Source organism: Thamnophis elegans, chromosome 10 (assembly GCF_009769535.1).
Source record: "Thamnophis elegans isolate rThaEle1 chromosome 10, rThaEle1.pri, whole genome shotgun sequence".
NCBI classification, from domain to species: Eukaryota; Metazoa; Chordata; class Lepidosauria; order Squamata; family Colubridae; genus Thamnophis; species Thamnophis elegans.
In genome coordinates this window covers 21,801,110-21,825,878 of record NC_045550.1, presented here as the reverse complement: position 1 = coordinate 21,825,878, position 24,769 = coordinate 21,801,110, and the positions used below count along the sequence as shown (strand labels likewise).

Genomic DNA, 24,769 nt, shown 5'->3' with positions numbered 1-24,769 from the left:
CAGCAAATAGCAATGTTGTCGGATCAAATTCAACAGTTGCAGAGAGCTGCAAACCCCCCCCCCCAGCCTAGGAGGAAGTGCCCAGTAGCCATGCCAGATAAATATGATGGGAGTCTGGCCATGTTTGCAGCATTCTTGGGACAATGCCAGCTGTTTATTAGCCTGAGAGTGGAGGACTTTCCCACTGACCAGACAAAGGTGGGATTCATGATCAGTTTGCTCTCAGGCACAGCTGCCCGGTGGGCTACCCCCTTGTTAGTTCAGCAGAGCGCTTTGTTGGATGACTTCCAGGGCTTCTGCCAATATTTCAGACGGATGTTTGAAGATCAGATCAAAGGGGAAACAGCTGCCAGAAGTTTGAAATCACTGCAGCAGGGGACTGGGTCATTGCAGGAATATGTGTCTGAATTCAGGATGCGTAGCCAGGATTCCACATGGAATGAACCAGCTCTAATGGACACGTTCCAGGATGGATTGTCTGAGGCCTTGCAGGATGAACTGGCAAGGGTGGACAGGCCACCGACGTTTGACGCGTTTGTCCACCTGTGCCTCCAAATAGACGCCCGGCTGCAGAGGTGAAAGCCTCGCCGTGTATTCCAGGAGACCACCAGCATGCCAGTTCAGCAAGAGACTGCAGTGGACTGGGAGGAGCCCATGGAGTTGGGTGCTGTCCGAACTCGAGATGGACACTTGGCAGGGTGCTGCCCCAAGAAGAATAGAAGGGTTGTGCGGACTGCAGCCGTCCCTCAGCAACGCATGATCAAGTTGGACAATCAGCACATTGGTGTGGCTGTGATACCCCATTTGCACAAGATAGCGTGCGTTCGGGGTGTGTGGAGTCCCAGGGCGGATGCCCTGCCGAGTAAAGTAAAGAACTCCAATCCTGCGAACTCGCTTCCACCTCGGACTGTTCTACCCATTGCATCCTGCGCTGCCGTTTGTCATCCCGTGAGCATGCAGGCTCTTGTACGGGATGCGCAGCGGGGTGACGACTGGGTGGAGTGACAAAAGGCGGAAGTGGGGCCGGCGTCCCCATGGACTTTGGAAGGGGATCTTTTGAAGTGCTGGGGCTGGTTCTATGTTCCCGCGGGGCACATCCATCAACGGGTGCTCGCGCATTCATTGCGCGTCTGCATCAAAACATTGCGGTTTTGTTCGGACGTTGCGCCTGGCCTCCCGTCAATTTTGGTCGCCCCATCTAAAAAATGACGTATGGAGGTGCGTGAAGTCATGTGCTCAGTGTCATTGGGCCAGGTCTACAAAGAGAACTCCGCCGAGATTCCAGCCATTGTCGACTCCGGTCCCCGCAACACTGGACTTTGTCTCTAGGTTCCCAGTGGGGTGCCAGTGTCTTGGACCATGTTCCGGGGAGGCCGTCACCAACTCTTCTGGGCCACACCCCGATCATCGAAACTGGGGGAAGGGCTCTGCGGGAGGGGATTGCGTGGTGGTTTGGCAGGAGTCGGTAGAGCTGCCGTCAACCTCCGACGGAAAGGGGGTTGGTGGGTCAGCCTTGCAGAGGGTGGAGGACCCTGGACAGGGTGTTAAGGCTCGGCCGAAGTCGGTAGAGCTGCCATCAACCTCCGACGGTAGGAGGGCTGGTGGGTCGACCTTGCAGAGGGTGTTTGGAATGTTTTGGAATGTTTATTATAATTTATAGGCCGCCCTTTTCCCTGAGGGGACTCAGGGCGGCTTACAAAACACGGGGAAGGGGGTACAAAGACAAAAAAACATAAGACAATACATAATATTAAAAATAGAGCACAACATTCATTCATCATTCGGGAGGGGACGAACTAAGATTTTTTATCCCCAGGCCTGACGGGATAGCCAGATCTTAAGGGCCGTGCGGAAGGCCTGGGCGGTGGTGAGGGTGCGGATCTCCACGGGGAGATTGTTCCATAGCGTCGGAGCTGCAACTGAGAAGGCTCTCCTCCGCGTAGTCGCCAGTCGGCACTGACTGGCGGATGGAATTCGGAGGAGGCCTACCCTGTGCGATCTGATGGGACGCAGGGAGGTAATTGGCAGAAGGCGGTCTCTCAGATAGCCAGATCCACTACCATGGAGCGCTTTGTGGAGGACCCTGGACAGGGTGTTAAGGCTCGACCGAAGCTGGTAGAGCTGCCATCAACCTCCGACGGTAGGGGGGCTGGTGGGTTGGCCTTGTGGAGCGTGGATGACCCTGGATGGGGTGTCGACGCCGGGAAGGGCGGAAGGAAACATGGTGGCCACCGGATACCTAAAGAGTTCCGATTCAAGGGGGCTATGCCTCCAGAGGTTTGGGATTCATGAAAAAGGCACCAAGGGAAATGGGCGCGGGTCATCTTGTGGACATGACATTCCCACCGCAGCCAGAACATCGGACCCCGGGGAAAGGGCCCTGCCGTGGGGGATAGTGTTGTGACTCAGCAGATGTCTGCTGTGAGTCTTTTCGGGATACAAGATTCATTATGCAGCTGGGGCTTGTGAGAGGCAGGTTTGGAGATAGAAGGATGGATGCTGCTACGCTCTAGTTGCAGGAGTCAACATACGTTCCGTCGTGCGTACAACATTGCTTAATACACTTGGATAAGTGTTTTGGTGTTTCCTGTAACCCTGATTCGTGGAGACTTTGGAAGAAGTGCATTGCTTGTAAGAGGTTTGTTTTGCATTCTTGTCGGAGACTTGTATTTATGTTATTTTTGGGCTCGAAGCCAGTTTGAACTGAGAACTGATAAAGAAAGACTTCCTTTTAAGTTTGTCTGCTTGCGTTTGTTAAGAGGCGTGAAGGGGGGACAGAACAGAAATCTATGCAAAATGAGTTACATTTTAGTGCAGTATTATAGCAGTTAGACTTATATACCGCTTCATAGGGCTTTCAGCCCTCTCTAAGTGGTTTACAGAGTCAGCATATTGCCCCCACAGTCTGGGTCCTCATTTGACCCACCTCAGAAGGATGGAAGGCTGAGTCAACCTTGAGCCAGGAGATTTGAACCGCTGAACTGCAGCTAACAGTCAGCTGAAGTGGCTGCAGTACTGCACTCTAACCACTGCGTCACCTCGGCTCTTGCCACAGAATTATCAACAGATTGGTATTAAAATGTTATTTTCTGAACATGTAATTATTTGTTTGGCATAGAACAGTAAAACATTAAAAGTGGTAGATCAAGTACGGCAATCTTTTCTAGCGTAGGAAGCAAACTTAAGGTTCCAGAACCCTTGGAAGACACATAGTTGGGAAGATCATAATGAATCTATTGCATTCCTCATGAAATGGGGAATAAATTAAAAAAAAATTTTTTTCCAGGGGCATGAAGATAGTCACTTTCAAGCTGTTTTTTTAGCTATAATAAATGATTATCTTCCTGTAGTCCAACTAAGCACTGAGGGAAGTGGGGATGTTGTTTAGAACCTCAGTGAAAAGAAGGTAAAGACTTCATGTGACATATATGTTTGGGTGAACCAACTTATGATGTAGAAGCAACACTGGATTTTATTTTATTTTGCTTTTGTCCCTTCAATAGCACTGGATCATCCACTCAAGATTTGAAAGTGAAAAGACCAGATAGATTAAAAAAAAAAATTATTCCTTCCTAGTCTCTGTATTTATATGTATTTCTCAGTGTTAAAATGTTTCTCTCACACACATTATGTCAATTGGTTATTATAACATATAAGCACCTAAAATCAATTGTATGACTTGTGAATTAGTTTACACAACTAATTTCCTCTTAAATAACGAATAATCATTTACGACTATACCGTAGTTTATAACCAATATATGATCTGCTATCTTTATCCAATTATATTAAATCATTAATCTTATATTCAAGCTGTCACACCCGTTATTGACTAATTTTACCATTAAAGAATTGATAAAACATTAAGAGAGAAGAGAGAAGAAGAGATACTTTATTTGTATGCTGCCCTTTTCCCTGGGGGGACTCAGGGTGGCTCACAGTTCACGGGGAGGGGAGGACAAACAGAGTACATGCTTAGAGATTTATATTCTTCCATCTATACAGTATATTTTGTTGGTCAAAGATGGGTTAATAAATAAGACTATTGACATGATCTAACAATAATGTCTCCTTGAGTCAAGCTCATCTTCTGATACATTTATGGCAGACAGTTTTCTTGGCAACAGCACAGAATTCGTTGCCAGTGAAACCACTGATATTATTGCTAGCCTTTAAGATTTTTTTTGTCATACTAAGATAGTCAAATAGTCACCTTTTAATAGCTTATCAAGTTGCATGGCTGCACAAAGGATAAGGAATGAAGAAGTGATGCATGGCAGCTCATGATGCTCTTAAATTACAATGTGTAATCTGTTTTTGATTAAGATATTAAATATCACATATCCCCTTCTCTACTTAATACAGAAGAATACCTACAGAAAAATTGTTTGCTGAAATATTTGGTAATGCATCAGTCACTATAATGTGGTTTAAGACATAACTGGAATACCCCTTATCACATCCAGCACACTCTCACTCTCTCTCTCTCTCACTCTCTTTAATATGACAAAGAAACAATATTATAGAAAGAAATTAAAGAGCTAATTTGTATTGTCTATTCTCAATGTGCATGTAAAGATTCTTAAAAAACCAAGTCCTTTGACACAATATAAGGCATCTTTACACATTGATCTATTGGTGAACCTTTTCGGCACTGAGTGCCAAAACAGGAGCGCACACATGCTGGAAACCAGAAGAGCGGGCGCCCGATGTGCATGTGTGCCACCTGGCCTTCCGGTATTTTGCACGCATGCATGTGTGAAGACCAGGTGCCTGGTACGTATGCTTGCACCAGGAAGATGCTCTTCCGGTTTCCAGTATGTACATGCACACTGGTCACCTGGTCTTCGCGTGCATGCATGCCAGAAACGGAAAACCAGGTGGCCCGTGAGCACCGAGGCTAGGCCAAGAATGTATTACATAGATACATCAATCAATCATAATTTTACAAATATTATATAAGAAAAGCTTAGGCATATTAGTACTTCAGTTTAAAGGTTTTTTAATCACTGTAGAGTCACAAGATGTTAGATACACGTAAGACAAATTATACAAAGTAAAACTGATATAATTTAAAAAATTCATTAAAATACTGATTTGAGGAATCAGCAGCATCCATAATCAGCTAATTTACAGGAATGAGATGCTCCTTAAAGAATAAATGAGATTTTAAAGAATAGTTATGGAGATCCATGACAAGAGAATCATTAGAAAGGAAGCATATTTTTACATTAGTAAATATTGGTAAAAGGAGTCAGCTCATATTCAATAAGCATAATAAGTACATTTATCAAGGTGCTATAACCCTAGCAACAGTGACACAAATAAAGACTGTGTTCTGTTTAGTCTTGGCATGTCTATTTGTTTAACATATATAGTCTGATTAAATAAATACAATATTGGTAGATCTTTCTAACAATAAAGCAAACATTAATTAATATTTCAGTAGGAGCTAGTTTGATGTAGTGGTTAAGGCATCAGGCTAGCAAATAGAAGACCAAAAGTTCCAGTACCACCTTAGGAACAAAGACAACTGGGTGATCTTAGGCCAGTCAATCTTTTTCTGCCCTAAGAAGCAAGAAATGGACAAGCCACTACTGAAATCTGGCCAAGGAAACTACAGAGACATGGTCACTAGTAGCCAACAATGACTCAAAGGCACACACACAAATAATGAATAAGCATAATGTAAAAATTATCATAAACCATTCTCAAATTGGGGTGGGAGAGGAATGAAAAAATTGAAACTTACAATCCGTTCCTTTTCTCTCTCCTCCCCTTTCCTTTCATGCAAAAACCTCTCAAAGGGTGATTAACTTACCTTTGGTTTAATAAATGTCTTTACTGTTATTGCAGTACATTTTAAGGAAAATAATGACTTGGCTACTGGAAAACACTACCAATCCAAATGTGCTTTTATCCAAATTAATGGGATTTTCTGAAGAAACCATTCCGAGCCCGGCCACCAAGATTACCGTATATACTCGAGTATAGGCCGACCCGAATATAAGCCGAGGCACCAAATTTTACCACAAAAAACTGGAAAAGTTATTGACTCGAGTATAAGCCTAGGGTGGGAAATGCAGCAGCTACCGGTAAATTTCAAAAATAAAAATAGATACCAATAATGTTTTTGAATATTTATTTCAAAGAAAAACAGTAAACTAGCGGTGTATTCAATGAAATACTTCACTCACCTCATGATGCTGATGTCCCGCTGTGATGATGATGTCCCGTGCAGCCGCGGGAGCGATGTCCCGCCTCCTATGACACACGGCACAGTGATTCCTATCATTGGATCACTGTACCAGAGGAGGTGGGACATCGCTATGTGGCTGCTTGCCATAACAAGGAGGAGGTGGGACATCGTTGCAGAGCGGCAGGAGGGGGAGGAAGGGGAATCGTAAGACAGCCCTGCATTACATTAGAATGTGAGGAGGGGGGATGGTGCGGTGCGCGCTGCGCGGCAAACTGACACAGAGGGAGGGGAAACTCACAGGGGCGCCGGGCCATTCACAAGTGTCACCCAGCGGCATGGCCCCGCCCCTTTTTCTCCTCCATTTCGGGCAAATTTTTCACTGACTCGAGTATAAGCCGAGGCGGCTTTTTTCAGCCCAAAAAGTGGGCTGAAAAACTAGGCTTATACTCGAGTATATACAGTATGTTAGTATTTTTTATTATAAATTATTTTATAACTTGATCATTTTGGTGTAGATCCAGTGTAGATTTGGCATAGTCACAGATTTCTCCCATCTTTTCCTTTAAAAGTTTGAACTGTATATGTATAAGAATGTATAAGAATGATAAATGTAAAGAAAAATAACAATCATGTGAATGTATACTTAAAATGGTATGTAAGAAAATAAAAAAATAAAAAAAATATTTGAAAAAAAGTTTCAACTGTATATAATGAAAAGGCAGCAAAGTAGGGGAAATTGTTCTAAAAACATTTAAGGATTAAAAAGGAGCTTTTCAAATTATATTCAGTGTAAAAAGGTCTCCATTCATTTGTCTCTGCAACTATCCTCCAGATGTGGTTTTTGAGAAACCATATTGCCCTGAATAGAGAGGAGACACAGTTCAGTAAACTGACACCTCCCTTGTCTTAACAGCAGACTCTTTTCCCCCAATTGCAACCAGAGGAGTTTTTCAGCTTTTTCTTTAAGCAAAGGAAATAGAAACATTCAGTTTAATCTCAAGAATGGAATGAAATGAAAAATAGGGGGAGAAACAGACTAGCCCAGACAGAGAACAAACTTGCATGTAATTGGAAAGAAGTCTTATTTCAAAAACAAATCCCATCCTCAAGATATTTCTCATCTTGCCTCCTTAATTAATTCCTAACCTCTTATGTCTTTTATTTTGTAAATATGAGAGCAAGACCCTATTGTTTAGGGAAGGGAATGTAGACACAATGTGAGCTTTGATTTCAGAGTGAAGTATAAAAGTTTTAAATTAAAAATTGTACACTATAACTGCAAAACAGAATCATACAAATGTTACTTAGATGTATATTATCAACTCTAAAACAGCAACAACAAAAAGCACCATGAATAACCTCAAACTTATTTTCTTTGTCTTTTAAGCAAAAGCACAGAACTAGTATTACTCTGCAAAAAATGCTCCACAAAAATACAGCAAACTATAAAAGATGGAACAGAAGAATAACTGTTTGATAGTATTTATTTTATTTTAGTCTGAGGCAAGATCCTGTAAGTGGAGAAAAGATTTATGCTTACAAGTAATCATATATGTTTCAACAACAACAGTAGTAAATCTATTGATTTATAAGAAATCATGTAGGAAATTACACTCCTTTCAAAAGCCAGGTATGTGTATATGCCCCTAGAAGTTAGGTAGAAAATTTCCAAGAAACAAACAATAAAAATTTGTATCTAAGCCTTTGTGTAGCTTAATGCAGTATATCAAAAATGTTCAATCATTGTTCCCAAACTAAAGGAAAACAAAATTTCAACTCTTATACTCTTCAATAACATTATTTCATGTTCAAAATTATTTTAAAAAGTGTGGTTCTGAACTGCTAAGTTTCAAAAGTCAGTTTGTGTTATTTGGAATTCTGGACCTCCCAATTCTTGTTATGTCTGAAGGTAAATAATCAATACAGGAAGGAAGAAGAGAAAAAGACAAGGAAGTTTCTGAAAATGGCCAGTTGGTTGCCAGATGTCCACTCTAATGGAATGCCTGTTGTTTTCCTGGATATATTCTTCATCTGCTCTTCATCATGAGTCTTTCCATGAATATCACATTATTCTCCTTCAGTTTACTGTCCCACCCACTCAGCTGGCTCCCTGTATAATTAGTACCTTAATTATATTCATTTGAAGAATTTCTATGTCTTTTTTTGCTTTTCTTCATTTTACATTCTTGTTTTTGTAATTGTAACCAACCTTATCTCACTTTCAGTCAAGCCATTTTCACATGCTATTCTCAGTGAATGGACCAGTGTTGATTTATAAGTCTTAAATTCTTCTTCTGCACCCTCCCACTACCTTTGAGCCACACATCATAAATCTATTTGTTAAGAACTTATAAACTTCCTACTCCTTGTGATCTGCAAATAGTAATTGGAGCCATGTTTTATCCCTGAATATAGTTCTCCAAAATAATCAATTTAAATAATTATTCATTTATACTTCACAGCATTCCATGCTCTTGACAAGAATTCCATTTGAGAAATATTCTATGTGAATCTATCATTCCATGCTATACTCCTGAACAAGGGATACCTCAGATGCCATCGTCCTATTTCTTTTCTTACCCCTGAAAGCTACCTATTCACCTGACCATCTCATTTAGCCTTTTCACAATAACCCATGGAAAAAGATCCAATGTATCTGCATTTACATCATATCATCCAATGAAAAGTATAGAAGTAAGGGGTTCATGAATTCTTGGTCCATACTAAAGGATTCTCAAAGGATGATATAGAATATTTGGATCAGTGAAAATGCAATTTACCAGACATTCCATAATCACCTCAGATTTTGTACAATTTCCATAAGTAAATGATAGAATTATTGGCATTCATGTATAGTTGATTTAATCCTTTTGACTATGTAGATTTCTTAAGTGGCTAATATTACAATACTGTTTCTTTATATGAAACTTAAGCTGAACCCACAGAATATAGGATAGGACCTTTAATCAACCTATAGTTTAAATATATTCCAATTTAGAAAGATAACTGTAGTTTTCCTGGAAGACTTTACATTGTCTCATAAAATGATCCAATCCTTTGGGGTTGCAAAAGTCAGATGGAAAACTGATCTATACACATGCCCACTCCCAAATCTATATCTATATGCCTTATCTATTTTGAACTTTGATCAGATATTATTCATCAGAGAGTAGAAGGATGTGCTCTAATCAGACCTGTCTCTTGTTAAAATGTTTCAACTTGAATTGCATTTAACATTAAAGATCAGTCTTCCCCAACCTGATGCTCGCCAGATGTTTGACCTGCAACTCCTATCACTGCTAAACAATACATCAAGTTGCTTTTTCATTTCACTCCAACATAAATAATTTTTTAATGAAGATAAATTGCTCTTTGCTAATTAGCATACAGATTGTACTACTTTACTATGTATTGTATTAAATGTCACAATTCACAGTTCTTAAAAAGTATTTTAAATCTTTCATGCCATATAATCTATTACAGTCCACCTTTCCCCTTCAAGTTTGTGACTGACAAAGATGGAGTTACCATGCAAATTTTTCACTCCTAGAGTGAATTGTTTTAAAGCAGCTCATACAATAAATCTTTAAAAACAGTGGGAGGAAATGGAAATAGTGACATTTTCTCCAATAGAGCAACTGTATAATACTAATAAATACATAACATACATCACAGGTTCTCTTCTTTCCCACATCCCCAAAGTTTTCCATTAAAGTACAGTGAGTAATTAATGAAAAGCCGAGGAGAGGTTGTTAGAATAGAAAATCTGGCCCTAACCCAAATCAAATGGTGCAGGAGAGATAAATCTACATGCAATGCAGAAAAATTCAGGAAGACTGACGAGCCTGTGGAGAAAAGAGAGTGTTAAGAAAAAGAAATATATATTTTCCAAAAAGTAACCTCTTACCACTTTCATTCTTCTCTATTACATCCACCACTTCGCCGGCCTGCAGGCTGATCTCCGAGTTCTCCTGTTTCTCATAGTTAGATACCACCACATACTGCTCCAGGATCATAGGCTCAGAGCTAGCGTCAGTACCTGGAGAAGGGAAAAAGCAAGCTGTGAGCCAGCTTCCAGCCATGGCTCCTTGAGAGTCACCTCTGTCCATCCGACTCAGGATAGGCTGACTTGTCACCAAGGCCAAGCCAATCAGAACACAAGTGTGGCTCACAGCGTATCCCCAAATGGCTGGCCATAAAGGAGTAGTTTCCTCTGGCCCACAGCTCAATAGAACAGAGGAACATTGGAGAATGACTGAGGAAGGGACAAAAAACAAAACAAAACCAAAACCCACGCTCAAGTGTTTAACACAACAGCATAATGCAGACATTAAAATGCAGGATGGAGTTTGAAAATAAACCTCTTTCCAACATGGTTCCACACCATACTCATTCCCATTCAGAGAGAAAAATCCATCCCAATCACAGCCAACATAAAATAACAGGAAAAAATGGAAAGCCAGGGCTGCTCTGATAAAACGGGGGGGGGGGGGGGAAGAAACAGAACGGTCTAGTCCTCAATTTCTTCCCCGTATAGACTGAGCTCCTGCTTGCGTTTTACAGGCTTGAGACAAGCAAAAAACGATTGTGGACGCCAATCATATTTGCCTCTCGCTGAAGCCCTTAAATAGAAAACACATGAGCAATGTTGAAAAAGGGAGGAGGGAATGGAGGAAGGGAAGAGGGGAGGGTGCAATGGTCTGTTTACGTGAAACAGAAGAGTTATAGCACAGAGTCCTGCTTACACAGCCCCCCACCTCCTGCTCCACTGTTCACCTTCTTCTAAACACAACTCAAAAGAAGTGTTCCTTTAAAGTAAACTGCAGAGCAAATCTCTTGCTACAACTCTAGCATTGCAAAGTGCTAGCAAAACCTGCTCCCTTATTTTTCCACCACCTCCTTCGATTCCTAAGTCTCCTTCTCTTTGCTTCATTATTTTTATTATGCATCATTTTTGCTACATTTCCCCCAAATTGATTATATGACACAGAAATAATAAACATATTCTGCTACTATGATCAGGTTTTTTTTTTTAATGCTTTCCACAGCACGTTGCAGCAGAAACATGCATGGCCTTTGCTCATCAGTCACTCAGAACATAAACAAGGGCTTAGCCCGCCCACTTCTGAACACCCACAGGAAAATCGACTCTTATACACTGCCCTTTGGCGCCTGCAAGGAAGAAATATGTGCTATAAAAGCATTTTTTTAAACTGGTAACTTTTTTTTTCTTTTTTGAACTCTTACCCCACTTCACAGCATACTGGCATACTTAGGAATAAGCATACTTAGGAACAAAAGACTGAAAACCCCCAAAGAAGCCAAGAATTTCTCTCTAAAAAAAACAACTTTGAAATACTTAAAGTTTGAGAGATGTTTACTAACATATTATATCAATCTAATTGTGCAGATCAAATCCCCCCCCCCCAATTCCTACCGCAACTTTTGGCATCCTTTTGTCCCTTGTATTCTTGCCTACATCTTCAAAGCCATGCTTCTGTATTTAGTTTTTTCCCACTTGCAAGGGTGGTACACATGACCATATATATATTACAGGTAGTCCTCAACTTACAAGTTTATTTAGTGACCGTTCAAAATTACAATAGTACTAAAAAAGTGAGTTGTCACTGTTTTTCACACTTACGACTGTTGCAGCATTTCCGTGATCAAAATTCAAACGATTGGCAACTGGATCATATTTATGAGAATTGCAGTGTCCCAGAGTCATGTGATCAGCTTTTGCGGCCTTCCAACAAGCAAAGTCAATGGGGAGCCAGTTGACTTAAAAAAACGTTACTAATTTAACAACTGCAATGATTTCAATTAACAATGGTGGTGAGAAAGTGTGTAAAACAGCAAAAGTGAAACCAGTGCTTATCTTACAAAACCTACATTCTTAATGCTTCAGAGTTCTTTCAATGCCAAACACACAGAGTATAAAGTATTTGATATGGACTTTTCAAGTATTTTAGGGTAGGGAATTATTATCCCAACCATGAGGTACTAACCAGAAATCTATCATTATTTCCATAAAGCACTTTGTCCCTGATTACAAAGGGATGTTAAAAGGCTTTTAGGGGAAAAAAAACTGTCACTTGATGCCCTAACGGATGCTTTTTCTTCTAATTAAAAAATTCCTTGGGTGGAATTGTAGTGAAAAAAAGAAACACGTGCACAAAGCCAACAATGACGTGCAGTCACTGGAGGCAGGGGAGGCGGGGCCTCACCAGTCTCCTGAGGAAAAGGAAACAATTTTTAAAATAATTTAAAAGGCCAAGGTAGTTGCTGCCAGACTCCAAGTCACAGTGACTCTGAGTCTGCTTAGTGCTAACTGTAGGAGGAGGCGAGAGAACTAAGGGCCTCCTTTGCATAAGGAATTTTTTGCTTTTTAAGAGTTAACCAAGGGTTAAAAAGCGAAAAATTCCTTATGCAAATGAGGCACGTGATTCTCCCACCTCCTCCTGCAGAGGGCACTTTATTTAGAGGCTATTTTAAAACATTTAAGCAGAGTCATCCACGTGGTGACTCTAGCAGCAACTATCCTAGCCTGCCTGGCCCTGGCTTGACCAAATCTTGCATTTTTGACGCAGCTGGAAGGTATGTGGGTCAGAGGGAGGGGGCAGGAATTCAATTTATTTATAATGTAAGTAATTGTAATTTGTTTTTAGTGTGTGTGTGTGTGTGTGTGTGTGTGTGTGTGTTTTACCCGCCTCTGCTGGCGCGCGGGCTGGCACATCTATTTTTATTTTTCATTTTTTCATTTTATTTTTTAATTTTTTAAAGCTATGCCACCTCAGCGCTCCATAGAGCGAAACATGTCCTGGTTTGTGGCCGGGCGGCATGCACTTTAAAGTGCCAGCGTGCCGCCCGGCCACAAACCAGGACATGTTTCGCTAAATGGCAGCCGAGCCAGCCGGCACTTTAAAGTGCCGGCATGCATTACGGGCCGGCCATTCAGCGGGACATGTTTTGCTGAATGGCGAGCGAGCCAGCATGCACTTTAAAGTGCATTTGATCATGCCTTCCGGGCCGGCCATTCAGCGCTCGCACCCAGCGCTCGCATGCCCACTGGACGGCACCAGGGAGGAGAGGAACCGCGCGGGTCCCGCCGCTGACGGTACGGACTGAGGGTTGGCCAGCTGGGGGGGTGGTGGCTGCTGCCGAGGCCTCCAGGCTTGCAATCCTGGATGGGAGAGGCGAAGGTTCGCTCCGGAGCTGCGGAAGACCGTTGCACCGGGAGGCCTCCGCCCTGGGGATCCCCCGCTCTCCCCATTCGGATCACCCCCGAACCCAAAGGAGCCTGGGCGGGTTGCGTTGCATTGCATTGCATGCATTGCACGGCATAGCATCGAGTTGCGCGTTTTGCTCGCCTTTCCAGCGCAGGGGTGCAGGCCAGGGAAGACGGGGTTTGGGGGTGCAGAGAAGGAAGGGGCGATCTCCCCCTCCGTCCATCTGTCCCACTGCAGAGCTCCTCCTGGGGGAGGGGGAGGTGGCGAGTGCGCTTATCCCCGTTTGCAAGACCAGCCCTCCGCCTTCTTGTCCCATTGGGAAGGAGGCATGGGAGACAAGAAGGGGACAGGCTGGCGTTACCGCTTGCATTCCCCCTATTCCCCCCCTCCCAATATAGGTGCAGAGAAAGAGCCAGGCTTCAGAAAGGAAAGGATATTTTTAATAATTTTCTTTGTCTGAATATGATTTCCCATTGAGGAAAAGGGGAGTTTTAATTCCCCACCAGTAAAAAAAAAGTTTAGTCTTTGAAGGGCCCTTGTGTGGCATCTGCCTCTGTGTTTGTGTGTGTGTGTGTGTGTGTGTGTGTGTGTGTGTGTGTGTTTGTGTGTGTGTGTGACATCAGTGCCTCACCAGCCATAAACCTCACCGCACGTCACTGAAAGCCAGACAGCCACTTAGGAAGAATTTATTATAGGATATACATTTAAAAAAACCTCATGACACTCAGTGTTTATTACTGTACTGCAAACACTCTAATCTAAAACCATTCAAGCAAAAGAGAATTGATATAAAAATGGTTTTAAGGTTGCAAAAAAAGTGAAATATGTACATATTACTATGACAAACTTTAATTGCATGTTGTATGAGGAATGATATGTGGAATGAAATCAGGAAGGCATATTAATATGGGAGAAATTACAACTAATGTTGGGGAGAATTTCTGTGAAAAAGTCACTGTTTTGCCAAGAAGGATGTTTTTTTGAATGATACTTATTATGACAACTGATGTACCTTTTAGCAATGGCAGAAAGTTATATACGGCAAAAATCAAGAGTTACATATAAAATACTTAAGTTGCAAAGGAATGGGAATAGGGATCGCTTGATTTGAAACAGTATTTTGCAGGCTGCTATTCAGTCTAAATAAAAGAGTGGGTTTTGCTGAGAAATAAGATAATATTAGAATTAGAAGAGCATGGATCCGAGGTTCAAACGGCATGGTTTTCTATGGTTCAATAAAGTTAAGTAATGTGCATGAAGATTTTCAGAATCATATTAGAAGTGCTATATCAAGACTATGGAACAGGTAAAAAGCCAGACTTGCCTAAAATACCTTTATGGGTCTTGGAGCAAGAAATATTTTATAGGAAAGAAACAGTAATTAAAGAAAAATGGTTAACTTTTCAACAGTTGTTAGAACAGAAAAATGGAGAATATAAGATGAAATCAAAAGAGCAATTGCTTGCAGAGGGATTTAGCTTTTGAGTTTATTGTAATATACAATACAAATAAAATAAAGATCAAAAGGGCGGGAGAAAGAAGTTATGATAGAAAGAAAAAACCAGTGACTTCTATTTTCAGTGCAATAAAATACAAGGTACAATTACAACCTCAACTGTTTGCTTTACATTTCTGATATATACAAACCATTTCTATAACAACAAAGTTAACCTAATCATCAAAGCTAAGATCAAATATTCATATATGTTTTCTGTTTTGAGCATAAAGTCCAAAAGCGGTTTCCAAGTAGAAACAAACTGGAAAAGACCTTCTATCTCATTAAAACAGTTAGCTTTGCCATTCCGATCACTTTTTCCACCCATTTTTCAAAATTCTGAAATCTATTGTGGTCTGAGGGGTTTACTTTTCAATGGTTTGGGCATAGTTAAGACAAAGATTTAAGATAGATAATAGGATATTTGGAATTGAGTAGCAGAAGACAGAATTTGACTACATGCAAAAATAATTGCTAAAGTGTGTACACTTCTATTGAAATTTGAAATGGAAGAACAAATGAAAGAATGTAATAAAATGGGGTAAGAACTTTAGACACAATATACTGACAGCACAGTGTGAAAATATATGGTTGAAAGGACTGAAATTTGCATTAGAACTTAAAAGAGAATCCAAATAGTGTTTATGATGTTTGGATGATTTTCACAAAGTCATGTACCACTGCTGACTTCAGAGAAATTGTCTAGAATGTATATGTGCTGTCCCAACAGTATATAGCTAATTTAAGAATTAGAAGCTGTCTCCTTTAAGCAACTATCTCATGGGAAATGTAACTACCTTATGGGAAATGTAGTCCCATAACATGTGACCACATCTGTGCTCCCTGATTGGGCAATGGGGTATTTTGCCCGGGAAATTGTTTTATTACTGCACACTCACTGAATCGCCATCAGCACTATCAGAAGCAGCTTTGCACCAGCGGCATGGGTTAGAGGAATTAATGTCTTTTTACACTACGTGATGGGACAGATCAGAGATAGTCAGAAGAATCTTAACACTGAACTGTAAGTTTTGCTATTAAGGATTCCTGACAATAAACGTGATCTGAAAGATATTCCCAAGCGTGGAGTTAACTGGCTGCCCGAGCAGAACCTCATTGCCCGGGGCAGAACAGTATAAAATACTTCAAATTTATGCTGGAAATATGCATGACATGCATGGTTCATTTTATCATGCCTAATATACGGTACTTGTAAAAAAGCCATACATTTCTGGGTTCAAATACATAGAACGATACAACAAATTTTACAGATCAACATTCAACTGAAATCAGAAATTTTCTTGCTGGGATTAATGGACAGTCAAATAGAAAAGAGCCATGGAAGATAATTCTCATAAATGTTTACTGTTGTAACACTATTATATGTGCAAAAATGGAAATACTTTGAAATACCCACAATGGAGAAATGTTTGGTGAATATGACTGAATTAGCAGAGATGGCAAAATGAATTTGATTAAAGACCAACAATTACATTTATCAGTGACTGGAAACTCCTTATGCACTTTTGGCTGAAAGTAGAGAAAGATGAACTTGTGATTTATGGGTCTGAAGATTAGAAAGGGTGGTTTATGAAAGAAAGACATTATGATATAACCTTAGAAAACGTAAACTATAAATCCACTTATAACAGCTGTCAAAAAAATTGGATGCCGCTTCTATATAATCTTTTTCCTTTCTTCTTTTTAATGTTTCGTTAAATATTTTTTCTTATTTTCTTTCTAACATTCACCATGCTTTTTATTTTGTTAAAATTTCTTTTTATTGGATATTATTAGATAGTTGAGTGTCCAAATGACAAAGAATATGCATGCTCATTCTAGATCCAATTGTTCTCTGCTTAAGTGCATCTTTTCTCACCTTGCTTCTCACCTGCCCCCCTCCTTCTACTTTTATTTTCTGTTCATTTTGCTTTATTTTTCACTTATTAAGAGTTGGCTTGCTGCAATCTCTCAATCTTGAGCTGTAACCAGCTTTAACTGTGGTTTGGAAAAAAATCCAAGCATACCATCATATTTTTCTGTTTTCAAAGGTTTCACGTTTTTGAGATAATTGCATTTACAGTGGGCACAAAATCTAGCAAAGCAGTGGGATTCACTTACCTTCCCGGTTCACAAATGTGAGAGTGTGCATCTACCATCAGCTGGCCTCACCCTTTGGCCCCTGCCTCCCAGCAATTTGCTTCCTTGCAGCAAACAGCAAACAGCCTGGTCAGCTTCAACACAGCCTGATTTAGCACGAGCTGCTAATTTGTGGTTGGATTGGCCTCCTGGAATACCGCAATCAGCTGTTCCAGACTGTGGGGATCACCGCTGCCCATCGCCGCTCTCACTGCCTCCACACGTCCCATTTTGGGGCTCTGCACGCCCCATTTTTGGCCTATGGACGCCCCATTTTCGGCCTCCCCACATCCAGTTTTTGGCTGTTCCAGGCGGCAGGGATAGCTGCCACATTCAGCGGCAATGGCAGTGGCGATCCCCACCACCTGGAATGGACCGAAAATGGGATGCCCAGAGACTGAAAACAGGGCGCATTGAGGCTGAAAATGGGGCACGTGGAAGTGGCGATGGTGATAGGTGGCGACAATCTCCACAGCCTGGGACAGCTGAATGCCGGTATTCTGGGAGGTCAATCCAATCACCAATCAGCTGCTTGTGCTAAATCAGGCTGTGCTGAAGCTGACCAGGCTGTTTGCTGTAAGGAAGCAAATTGCCTGGCTCTTTCTCTGCACCTATATTGGGAGGGGGGAATAGGGGGAATGCAAGCAGAGGCACAGGCCAAAGGGTGGACACTGGCGGGTGGGTGAGGCTTTGGCAACATGTGTTTTATAAGATGCACAGACAATTCCACCCACTTTGGTGGTGGGGAAGTGTGTCTTATACACCGAAAAATATGGTGCATATTTTGCAAGTTTTATGCAGCCGCATTGAATGTTGTCTTTGATTGTCATTCATGTGCATGCATAAGCCATGCTTCCTACTGGAATTATCAGTAAAGAAAAAAAAAACTGTTCCTTCATTTACATATAGAAACTTTCCAAAGCACCTTTCGGGTGTCCTAAAGACATGGCTGTTTTAATGCTTCAAAGAGAGCTCCTTCATTTGCATTTCCATATGTCCACAGTACTTCTTTTGCATTCTTTGCACAGCTCTGGTTTTGCAGATATTTTTGATAGTCTGTATTCATGAAACATCTGGTCTGCCTTCTGTACATATCTTCAAATAAAATCTATTTGCTAGAATACTAGCCACTACCAGACTGATCTTTTACAGTATTGTTTGCTAATCTTAAAAATTAATCCAGCCAAGGCAAAGTTGAGACAGAGGAAAGGGTGAAGTCAGACTTCTTTCCCCAACCATCTCAATTTTGTGGAAAATTGGCTCAAACTCTACAGAATCCAATCAAGGTTTGCATTGCAAGTTTTTTTTTTAAAAGTCAACGGCATTCCACATACAGGTTTGTGAAACCATTTGGAAGTTATCCAAGAAACTGCCAGACAAAGTTCTCCAACAATTGAAAAGCACCTAAGTGCTTTGCCATTTGATCCATTTCAACTGGCTATAACAATTGTAGATTCTTTAGCTGGAAAGCCAAGAGAGAGCTTGATCTTTTGAGAGAAGGAAACTCAAAAGACATTTCTATAAAGTATCAGTTTGGCTTGCAGAAGTTAAAAAGAATAAAACAATTACACCAGCTGTTCCCTCTTTGGTTAAATCAAGAGCAAAATTATGCAGTTTGGCAGCTACTCACCTCCTGAATCGGTTTTACAGAATCTACAAATATTGGTCCATTTGAAGCATGTTTAATCCTAAGTTTAGTTATTTACCATATTTTTCTCTACAAATGCTTCACTATTTGGCCAACTGCAGACAAGGACATATATACTGTACATACCTATACACACACAGACACAGTATATAAAACACAAAAGTACAGAGAATATATACAAAGGAGCACTATTTGCTAATCAATATTTCCACCTCCCCATATATTATTACAGAAGAAAACACTAATAGAGCCAGAATTCCAATTTAAAAGCCAAAAATCGCCTTTCATAAGTTGCACCTCACTTCCACACATGCCTGGAGTAGTTAAACTGAGTCAGGATTTAAAATGGGACTAAGGGGGTCAAAGGAGAAGACAAACTGGTTATGCAGGTTGCACATGAAACAGATTATGAGTACCTTTTCAATTAACAATTGCAATGTTAAACCCATTGTTATTTTTTTAAAAAGTGCTATCAAATTATTCTGATTTTTGCTACCATAGACTAAGAGAATCTCCTCTTGCGAAGTTTAGCTGAATGTAAGGCAGCCAAATAGCCAAGCTCCCACATTAACTGCTTTTTGGGAGCAGCTGAAATTGAGATTTTCTGGAGGGCATCTGGCACATGACATTTTAGTATCTTGGGTTTGGTTGCTGAGGGTTCCTATGTTTTACATGCATATATTGTATGTTCTAATTTTACTCTAAACTTTAAAAATGTGTTGCTTAATATCTATAAAATGTTGAAAATCCATTGAGATTATATAATAAATAATAAAATCAGCTAGCATTGATGAAGTTATCTAGTTGGGTAATGAAATGTCTGCAAGAAAACAATGAAGTTCAGGGAACATCAAGGACTCCACAATAAAACAAATAAAGAATAATTCTGAATAATGCAGAAGAAATCAAGAGATTCTTCAATGCATACATAATAAAAGTCTTACCCTTCCAAATACTGTATATCCACATACATCCTTAATTATTTGTATACAGTATTACAAAAAAATAAATCTGCCATATTTTAGAATGCAATCTAGTGGTGTGGGGGGAGGAATCAAGATTATACTTTTTGAATAATGCAGATGTACTCAATGTCTCTATGTTAAATAAGCACACTCAATTTTATATGGATCAGTTTAGGGAAGAACGTAAGATGAAAAAATGGCATAAAAAGAAAGAAGCTGCGTTTGCCGTTGATTCCAAACCCCCCCACGTCAGCCAGGCTTTGGAGGGAGAAGCGGATGTCTCCACCAGCTCCTCTGATGACTCCGATGACGACGCCTCACCTCGCTGGGTGAGTTCAAACAAAGGCCCTATGCTAATCCCCGTAGAATTGAGAGTTCTGCCTGATGGGGAGGCCTTTCCGCCCTCCTTGACTCAGGCTGTTCCCGCTCAATGATCAATCCTGCTATGGTGGAAAAACTGGGCCTCAAGTTGAAAACTTTAAAAACCCCTATTGTCTTTTGCCAGATAGATGGGTCCATCGCAGGGGGGGGGGGCGCCCATTTCTTTACTGAGCCCTTAGAGATGAAAATGGGATCCCACACGGAACTAATTTCTTTTATTGTGGCTCCTGGGATGGAAAGACCACTCATTTTGGGCCTGCCTTGGCTTCGCAAGTGGAACCCTCGCATAAATTGGTTACGGATTCGCACGGCCACACCTCCGGAAGGGGAGGGAGCTTCTTCGCACCCTGTTGACTGCAGTTCTGATTTGGCCGCTAGAGGGCAGGAGCGGATTGAAGGAGACGAAAAAATTCCGAAAGTATATTGGGACTTGAGGGGAGTTTTTAGTGAGAAATCTTCCGACAAACTTCTGCCCCATAGGCCTACTGATTGTTCAATCGACATTTTACCCGGGGTTAAGCTGCCAAACCCCAAATATATTCCATGTCACCTAGGGAAATGGAAGAAATGAGAGAGTTCATCGATAAAAATTTGGAACGGGGATTCATAGAGCCGGCCCGCCCTAAAGTCGCTGCTCCAGTGCTGTTCCATGAAAAGAAAGATGGCTCTCTGAGATTATGTGTTAATTTTAAAAACCTTAACGCCATATCGGCCCAAAATTTGTACCCGCTGCCTTTGATGAAGGACATGTTGGCCCACTTGGGGAAGGGCCGTATTTTCACTAAGCTGGACCTCAGGGAAGCGTACTATCGAGTCCGTATAAAGGAAGGAGATGCATGGAAAACTGCTTTCAACTGTCCTCTTGGTTGCTTCCAGTTCCGGGTCATGCCTTTTGGCCTGCAGGGGGCGCCTGCAGTCTTCATGCAATTAATTAATGAGGTCTTGCATGACCACCTTTACAAAGGCGTTATCGTATATTTGGACGATATCCTTATCTATTCTCACACTTATGACCAACACGTCGCTCTGGTGCGCACTGTTTTAAAAAAACTCAAGGCTGCTGAACTTTATGCCAAGTTGTCAAAGTGTGAGTTCCACCAAGCTAAAATTGACTACCTTGGTTATCGCATCTCTCCCGCCGGCATTGAGATGGACCCTGGGAAGGTTAAGGCGGTCACTGACTGGGAGGCGCCCCGAACGCGCAGACAATTGCAAAAAATTTTGGGTGTTGCTAACTTCTATCGTCAATTCATCCCTTCTTTTGCCAAAATTGCACTTCCTATCACTAACTTGCTGAAGTCCAAGGGTGGGCCTAAACCTAAGCCTAGCAAACCTTTGGATTGGACCATGGAATGTCAAGCTGCTTTCGAGAAACTTAAACGCCTTTTTGCTGCGGAACCGGTCCTGAAGCATCCCAACATAGAAAAGCCTTTCGTCGTCCAAGCTGATGCCAGTGATGTCGCCGTTGGTGCCATCTTGCTACAAGCCAACGACCAAGGTAATTTGCAACGATGCGCTTACACCTCACGCAAACTCACAGACACTGAGAGGCGTTGGGCCGTTTGGGAGAAAGAGGCGTTTGCGGTGCGATGGGCTTTGACCACATGGCGCCATTTTCTGGAAGGCGCCAAGCACCCGTTTGAGGTGTGGACTGATCACAAGAATTTGGAGGCGTCGAGAACCCCGCGCCGTCTGTCCCCTAAACAAATGCGATGGGCCCAACACTTCAACCGTTTCAATTTCACGCTCAAATACATCCCTGGGGGGGAAATTTCATGGCGGATGCTTTGTCCAGATTCCCTCAATACAACTGCTCCAAACTGAGCATTGTTCAACCAGTTGTTCCCACTTCCAGCCTGGCGGCCCCGGTGGTCACTCGCCAGCAAACACGTTCAAAGATGGATATGCCTCAAGATTTTCTCACTGACCTCAAATGCGCCCTTCCCCAGGACGACTGGTTCCAGGGGCATCAGGATGAGTGTACCATGAGGGATGATCTACCATGGATCGGGGCCAAACTTTATGTCCCCGCCTCTCTTCGTCTCGTCTTCCTCCAACGCGCTCACGATTCCAAGTTGGCGGGTCACTTTGGTTTCGTGAAAACTTTGCATCTCGTGAAGAGACAATTCTGGTGGCCCTCCTTGAAAAAGGACATTGAACAGTATGTTGCTAGTTGCCCCGTTTGTGCGGCCGCCAAACGACCACCTGGGAAACCGCAAGGGCTGCTCCAATCTGTGGCATGGCCTGTTGCCCCGTGGAAAGAAATTTCGATGGACTTCATTGTCGAGCTTCCTGAGAGCCAGGGGCACACCGTCATTTGGGTCGTTACAGACTTATTTTCTAAACAGGTTCATTTTATCCCTTGCCACAAGATTCCTTCCGCCAAGGCTCTCGCTAAGCTTTTCATTTCCCACGTTTACCGGTTGCATGGAGTGCCTGATCGTATCATTTCTGATAGAGGTGTCCAATTCACCTCGACCTTCTGGAAGGAATTTCTTAAACACATTGGCTCCGCCCAGGGGCTTAGCTCTGCCCACCATCCTCAGACTAACGGGGCCTATGAGAGGACTAATTCTGTTCTAGGACAGTATTTACGTTGTTTCATTAATTATCAGCAAGATGATTGGGTAGACTTGTTGCCGCATGCTGAAGTCGCCTACAACAATTCTGTTCATTCCAGCACTGGGTTTACTTTCCGAGTTGTTTTTGGTCAGGACTTTGTTCCTATTCCATAGGTACCTCGTGACCAACCGCGAGTTTCTTCCGTCGCTGACTGGAGTGAGCATCTCAGCCGTCTTTGGCCTTTGACTCTTGCTACGTTGGATGCCGCTCATCGCGCTCATAAAAAGCAAGCTGATAAGAAGCGTACGCAACCTTATCAGTACAAGGAGGGCGACTTAGTCTACTTGTCCACAAAGTTCCTTCAGACCACCCAGAAGTCCAAGAAGCTGGGACCTAAGTATGTCGGTCCTTTTCCCATCCTCAAAATCATCAATCCTGTTTCCGTTCGTTTGCAACTGCCTAAGCATTTTGACCGTGTTCACCCCGTGTTCCATGTTAACCTCATTAAGCCTGTTCGCGTTTCCACTTTACGTCCGCCAGCAACTCCTCCACCTGCTCCTTTGTTGATTGATGGCGAACAACACTTTGAAGTCCGTGAGATTCTGGACTCCCGCAAGCGGCGTAACCGCATCCAGTACTTAGTGGCTTGGAAGCATTTCCCCCCCTCCCATACGGAATGGGTTGACAAGTCCCATGTTCGTGCTCCATGGCTGCTTCGGAAGTTTTATGCTGCTTATCCTGACAAGCCTTAATTTTCTCTTCCCTCTCTCCCCTTTTTCTTTTCTTTTCTGTTTTTTGTTGTTCGTCTGCCTGATCGCCTTTTTCCAGGGGACGGCCGGATGTCAGCTTCTGCTTTGCTGTCGCTTCAGCTGCCATGAAACGGGGGGGGGGGGGGAGGGCCTGGTATTTGGGAGGGGTTACTCATTATGCTGGAGGAAAGTTCTGGAGTTCACCGACTGAGCGGACTGCGCAGGCATGGGTATTTCCCGCCTGGACTAACGGCACCGACATTCCATCTTCGTGATGCCTTTTGAAGTTATCTTACACCTGACACTTGGAAGACTTATGATTGGGCTGGGACTGTGATGCCAAGGGGTGGGGAATGGGCTATTCTATATATCAACTGCTTTCGCGCCTAATTAATCAGACTTCGCTATGCATAGCCTTTTAGCCATTTTTAATTAGTAAAAGTACATTTGATTTCTACGCATGGAGTCTCATGGTTTTTCTTTCCTAATTAATAAATGGAGAGGAGCTGACACTGTGTTAGTTAAAAATCCATACCGTGTACGGGTTCTGGGAAGTCGGGGGGGGGAAGGAGGAGGGGGGTTGGGGGGTGGAGGGAGGGAGGGAGGGGCACACAAAAAAAATTGTACTTCAATGTCTTAATGATTGACGAATGATGAAATATTTGTGTTTTTTAAAAGAAATAAAATAAATATTTGTAAAAAACAATCAGACAGAAAACATACATGATGTAAGAAGAATTGGGAAATAATCGATGGAAGCTAAGCTATTAACTACTGTATTTTTAGGAGTATAAGACACATCTTTTTCTGTCAAAAGAGAGGGTAAAAATCTGGATGCATCTTATACACTGAATACAGCATTTTTTGCTGTATTTTCCCCAAACCCTGCCCCCTTCTCCAAAATGGCTGTGCATAGCCTTTAGGAGACTTCTAGAGTGCTCCTGGGGGCTGGGGAGGGCAGAAATGAGCAAACAACAGGCTGTTTTTTGGTCAATTTTGCCCTCCCAAGCCCCAGGAACACTCTACAAGCCTCCTAAATGCTATTCATGCCCTTTAAAAAAAAAAAAAAAAAAAAAAGGGCCCACTTTCGCGAAAAACAGGCTGTTTTTGGGAGGTCTGCAGAGTGCAAAAACTTTTTTTTTAAAAAAAATTGCCTCTTCAAAATTTTGGTGCGTCTTATACTCCGGTGAATCTTACATTCTGAAAAATATGGTAGTCTTTTCATTAATTTAAGGAAAACCCACTAAGGGGGGGGGAATACTCTTTATATACAAGAAGTTTCTATATACAAGTAGTTTCTGTATTATGCAAGACCCAATTTGTATAAACTCAAATTTACACAAAGGGTGCAAAAATGTGACTGCCATTTTTAGATGCACACATTTTGATGTATGAAAGAATGT

General features: G+C 41.9%; 1 protein-coding gene across 7 annotated transcripts in view; it reads right to left on the bottom strand.

Moving 5' to 3' along the window:
* SH3PXD2A (SH3 and PX domains 2A) overlaps nucleotides 1-24,769 on the bottom strand; it is a 303,987-nt gene that overhangs the window by 73,036 nt on the left and 206,182 nt on the right. For 6 of the 7 annotated variants that reach the window (XM_032224775.1, XM_032224776.1, XM_032224777.1 and 3 more), the window contains one exon: nucleotides 10,106-10,237. In XM_032224775.1, the coding sequence (XP_032080666.1) occupies nucleotides 10,106-10,237 (132 nt within the window). Of the gene's footprint in view, nucleotides 1-10,105; nucleotides 10,238-10,559; nucleotides 11,580-24,769 lie in introns of those variants that run through there. The other variant, XM_032224779.1, reaches the window with a different exon arrangement.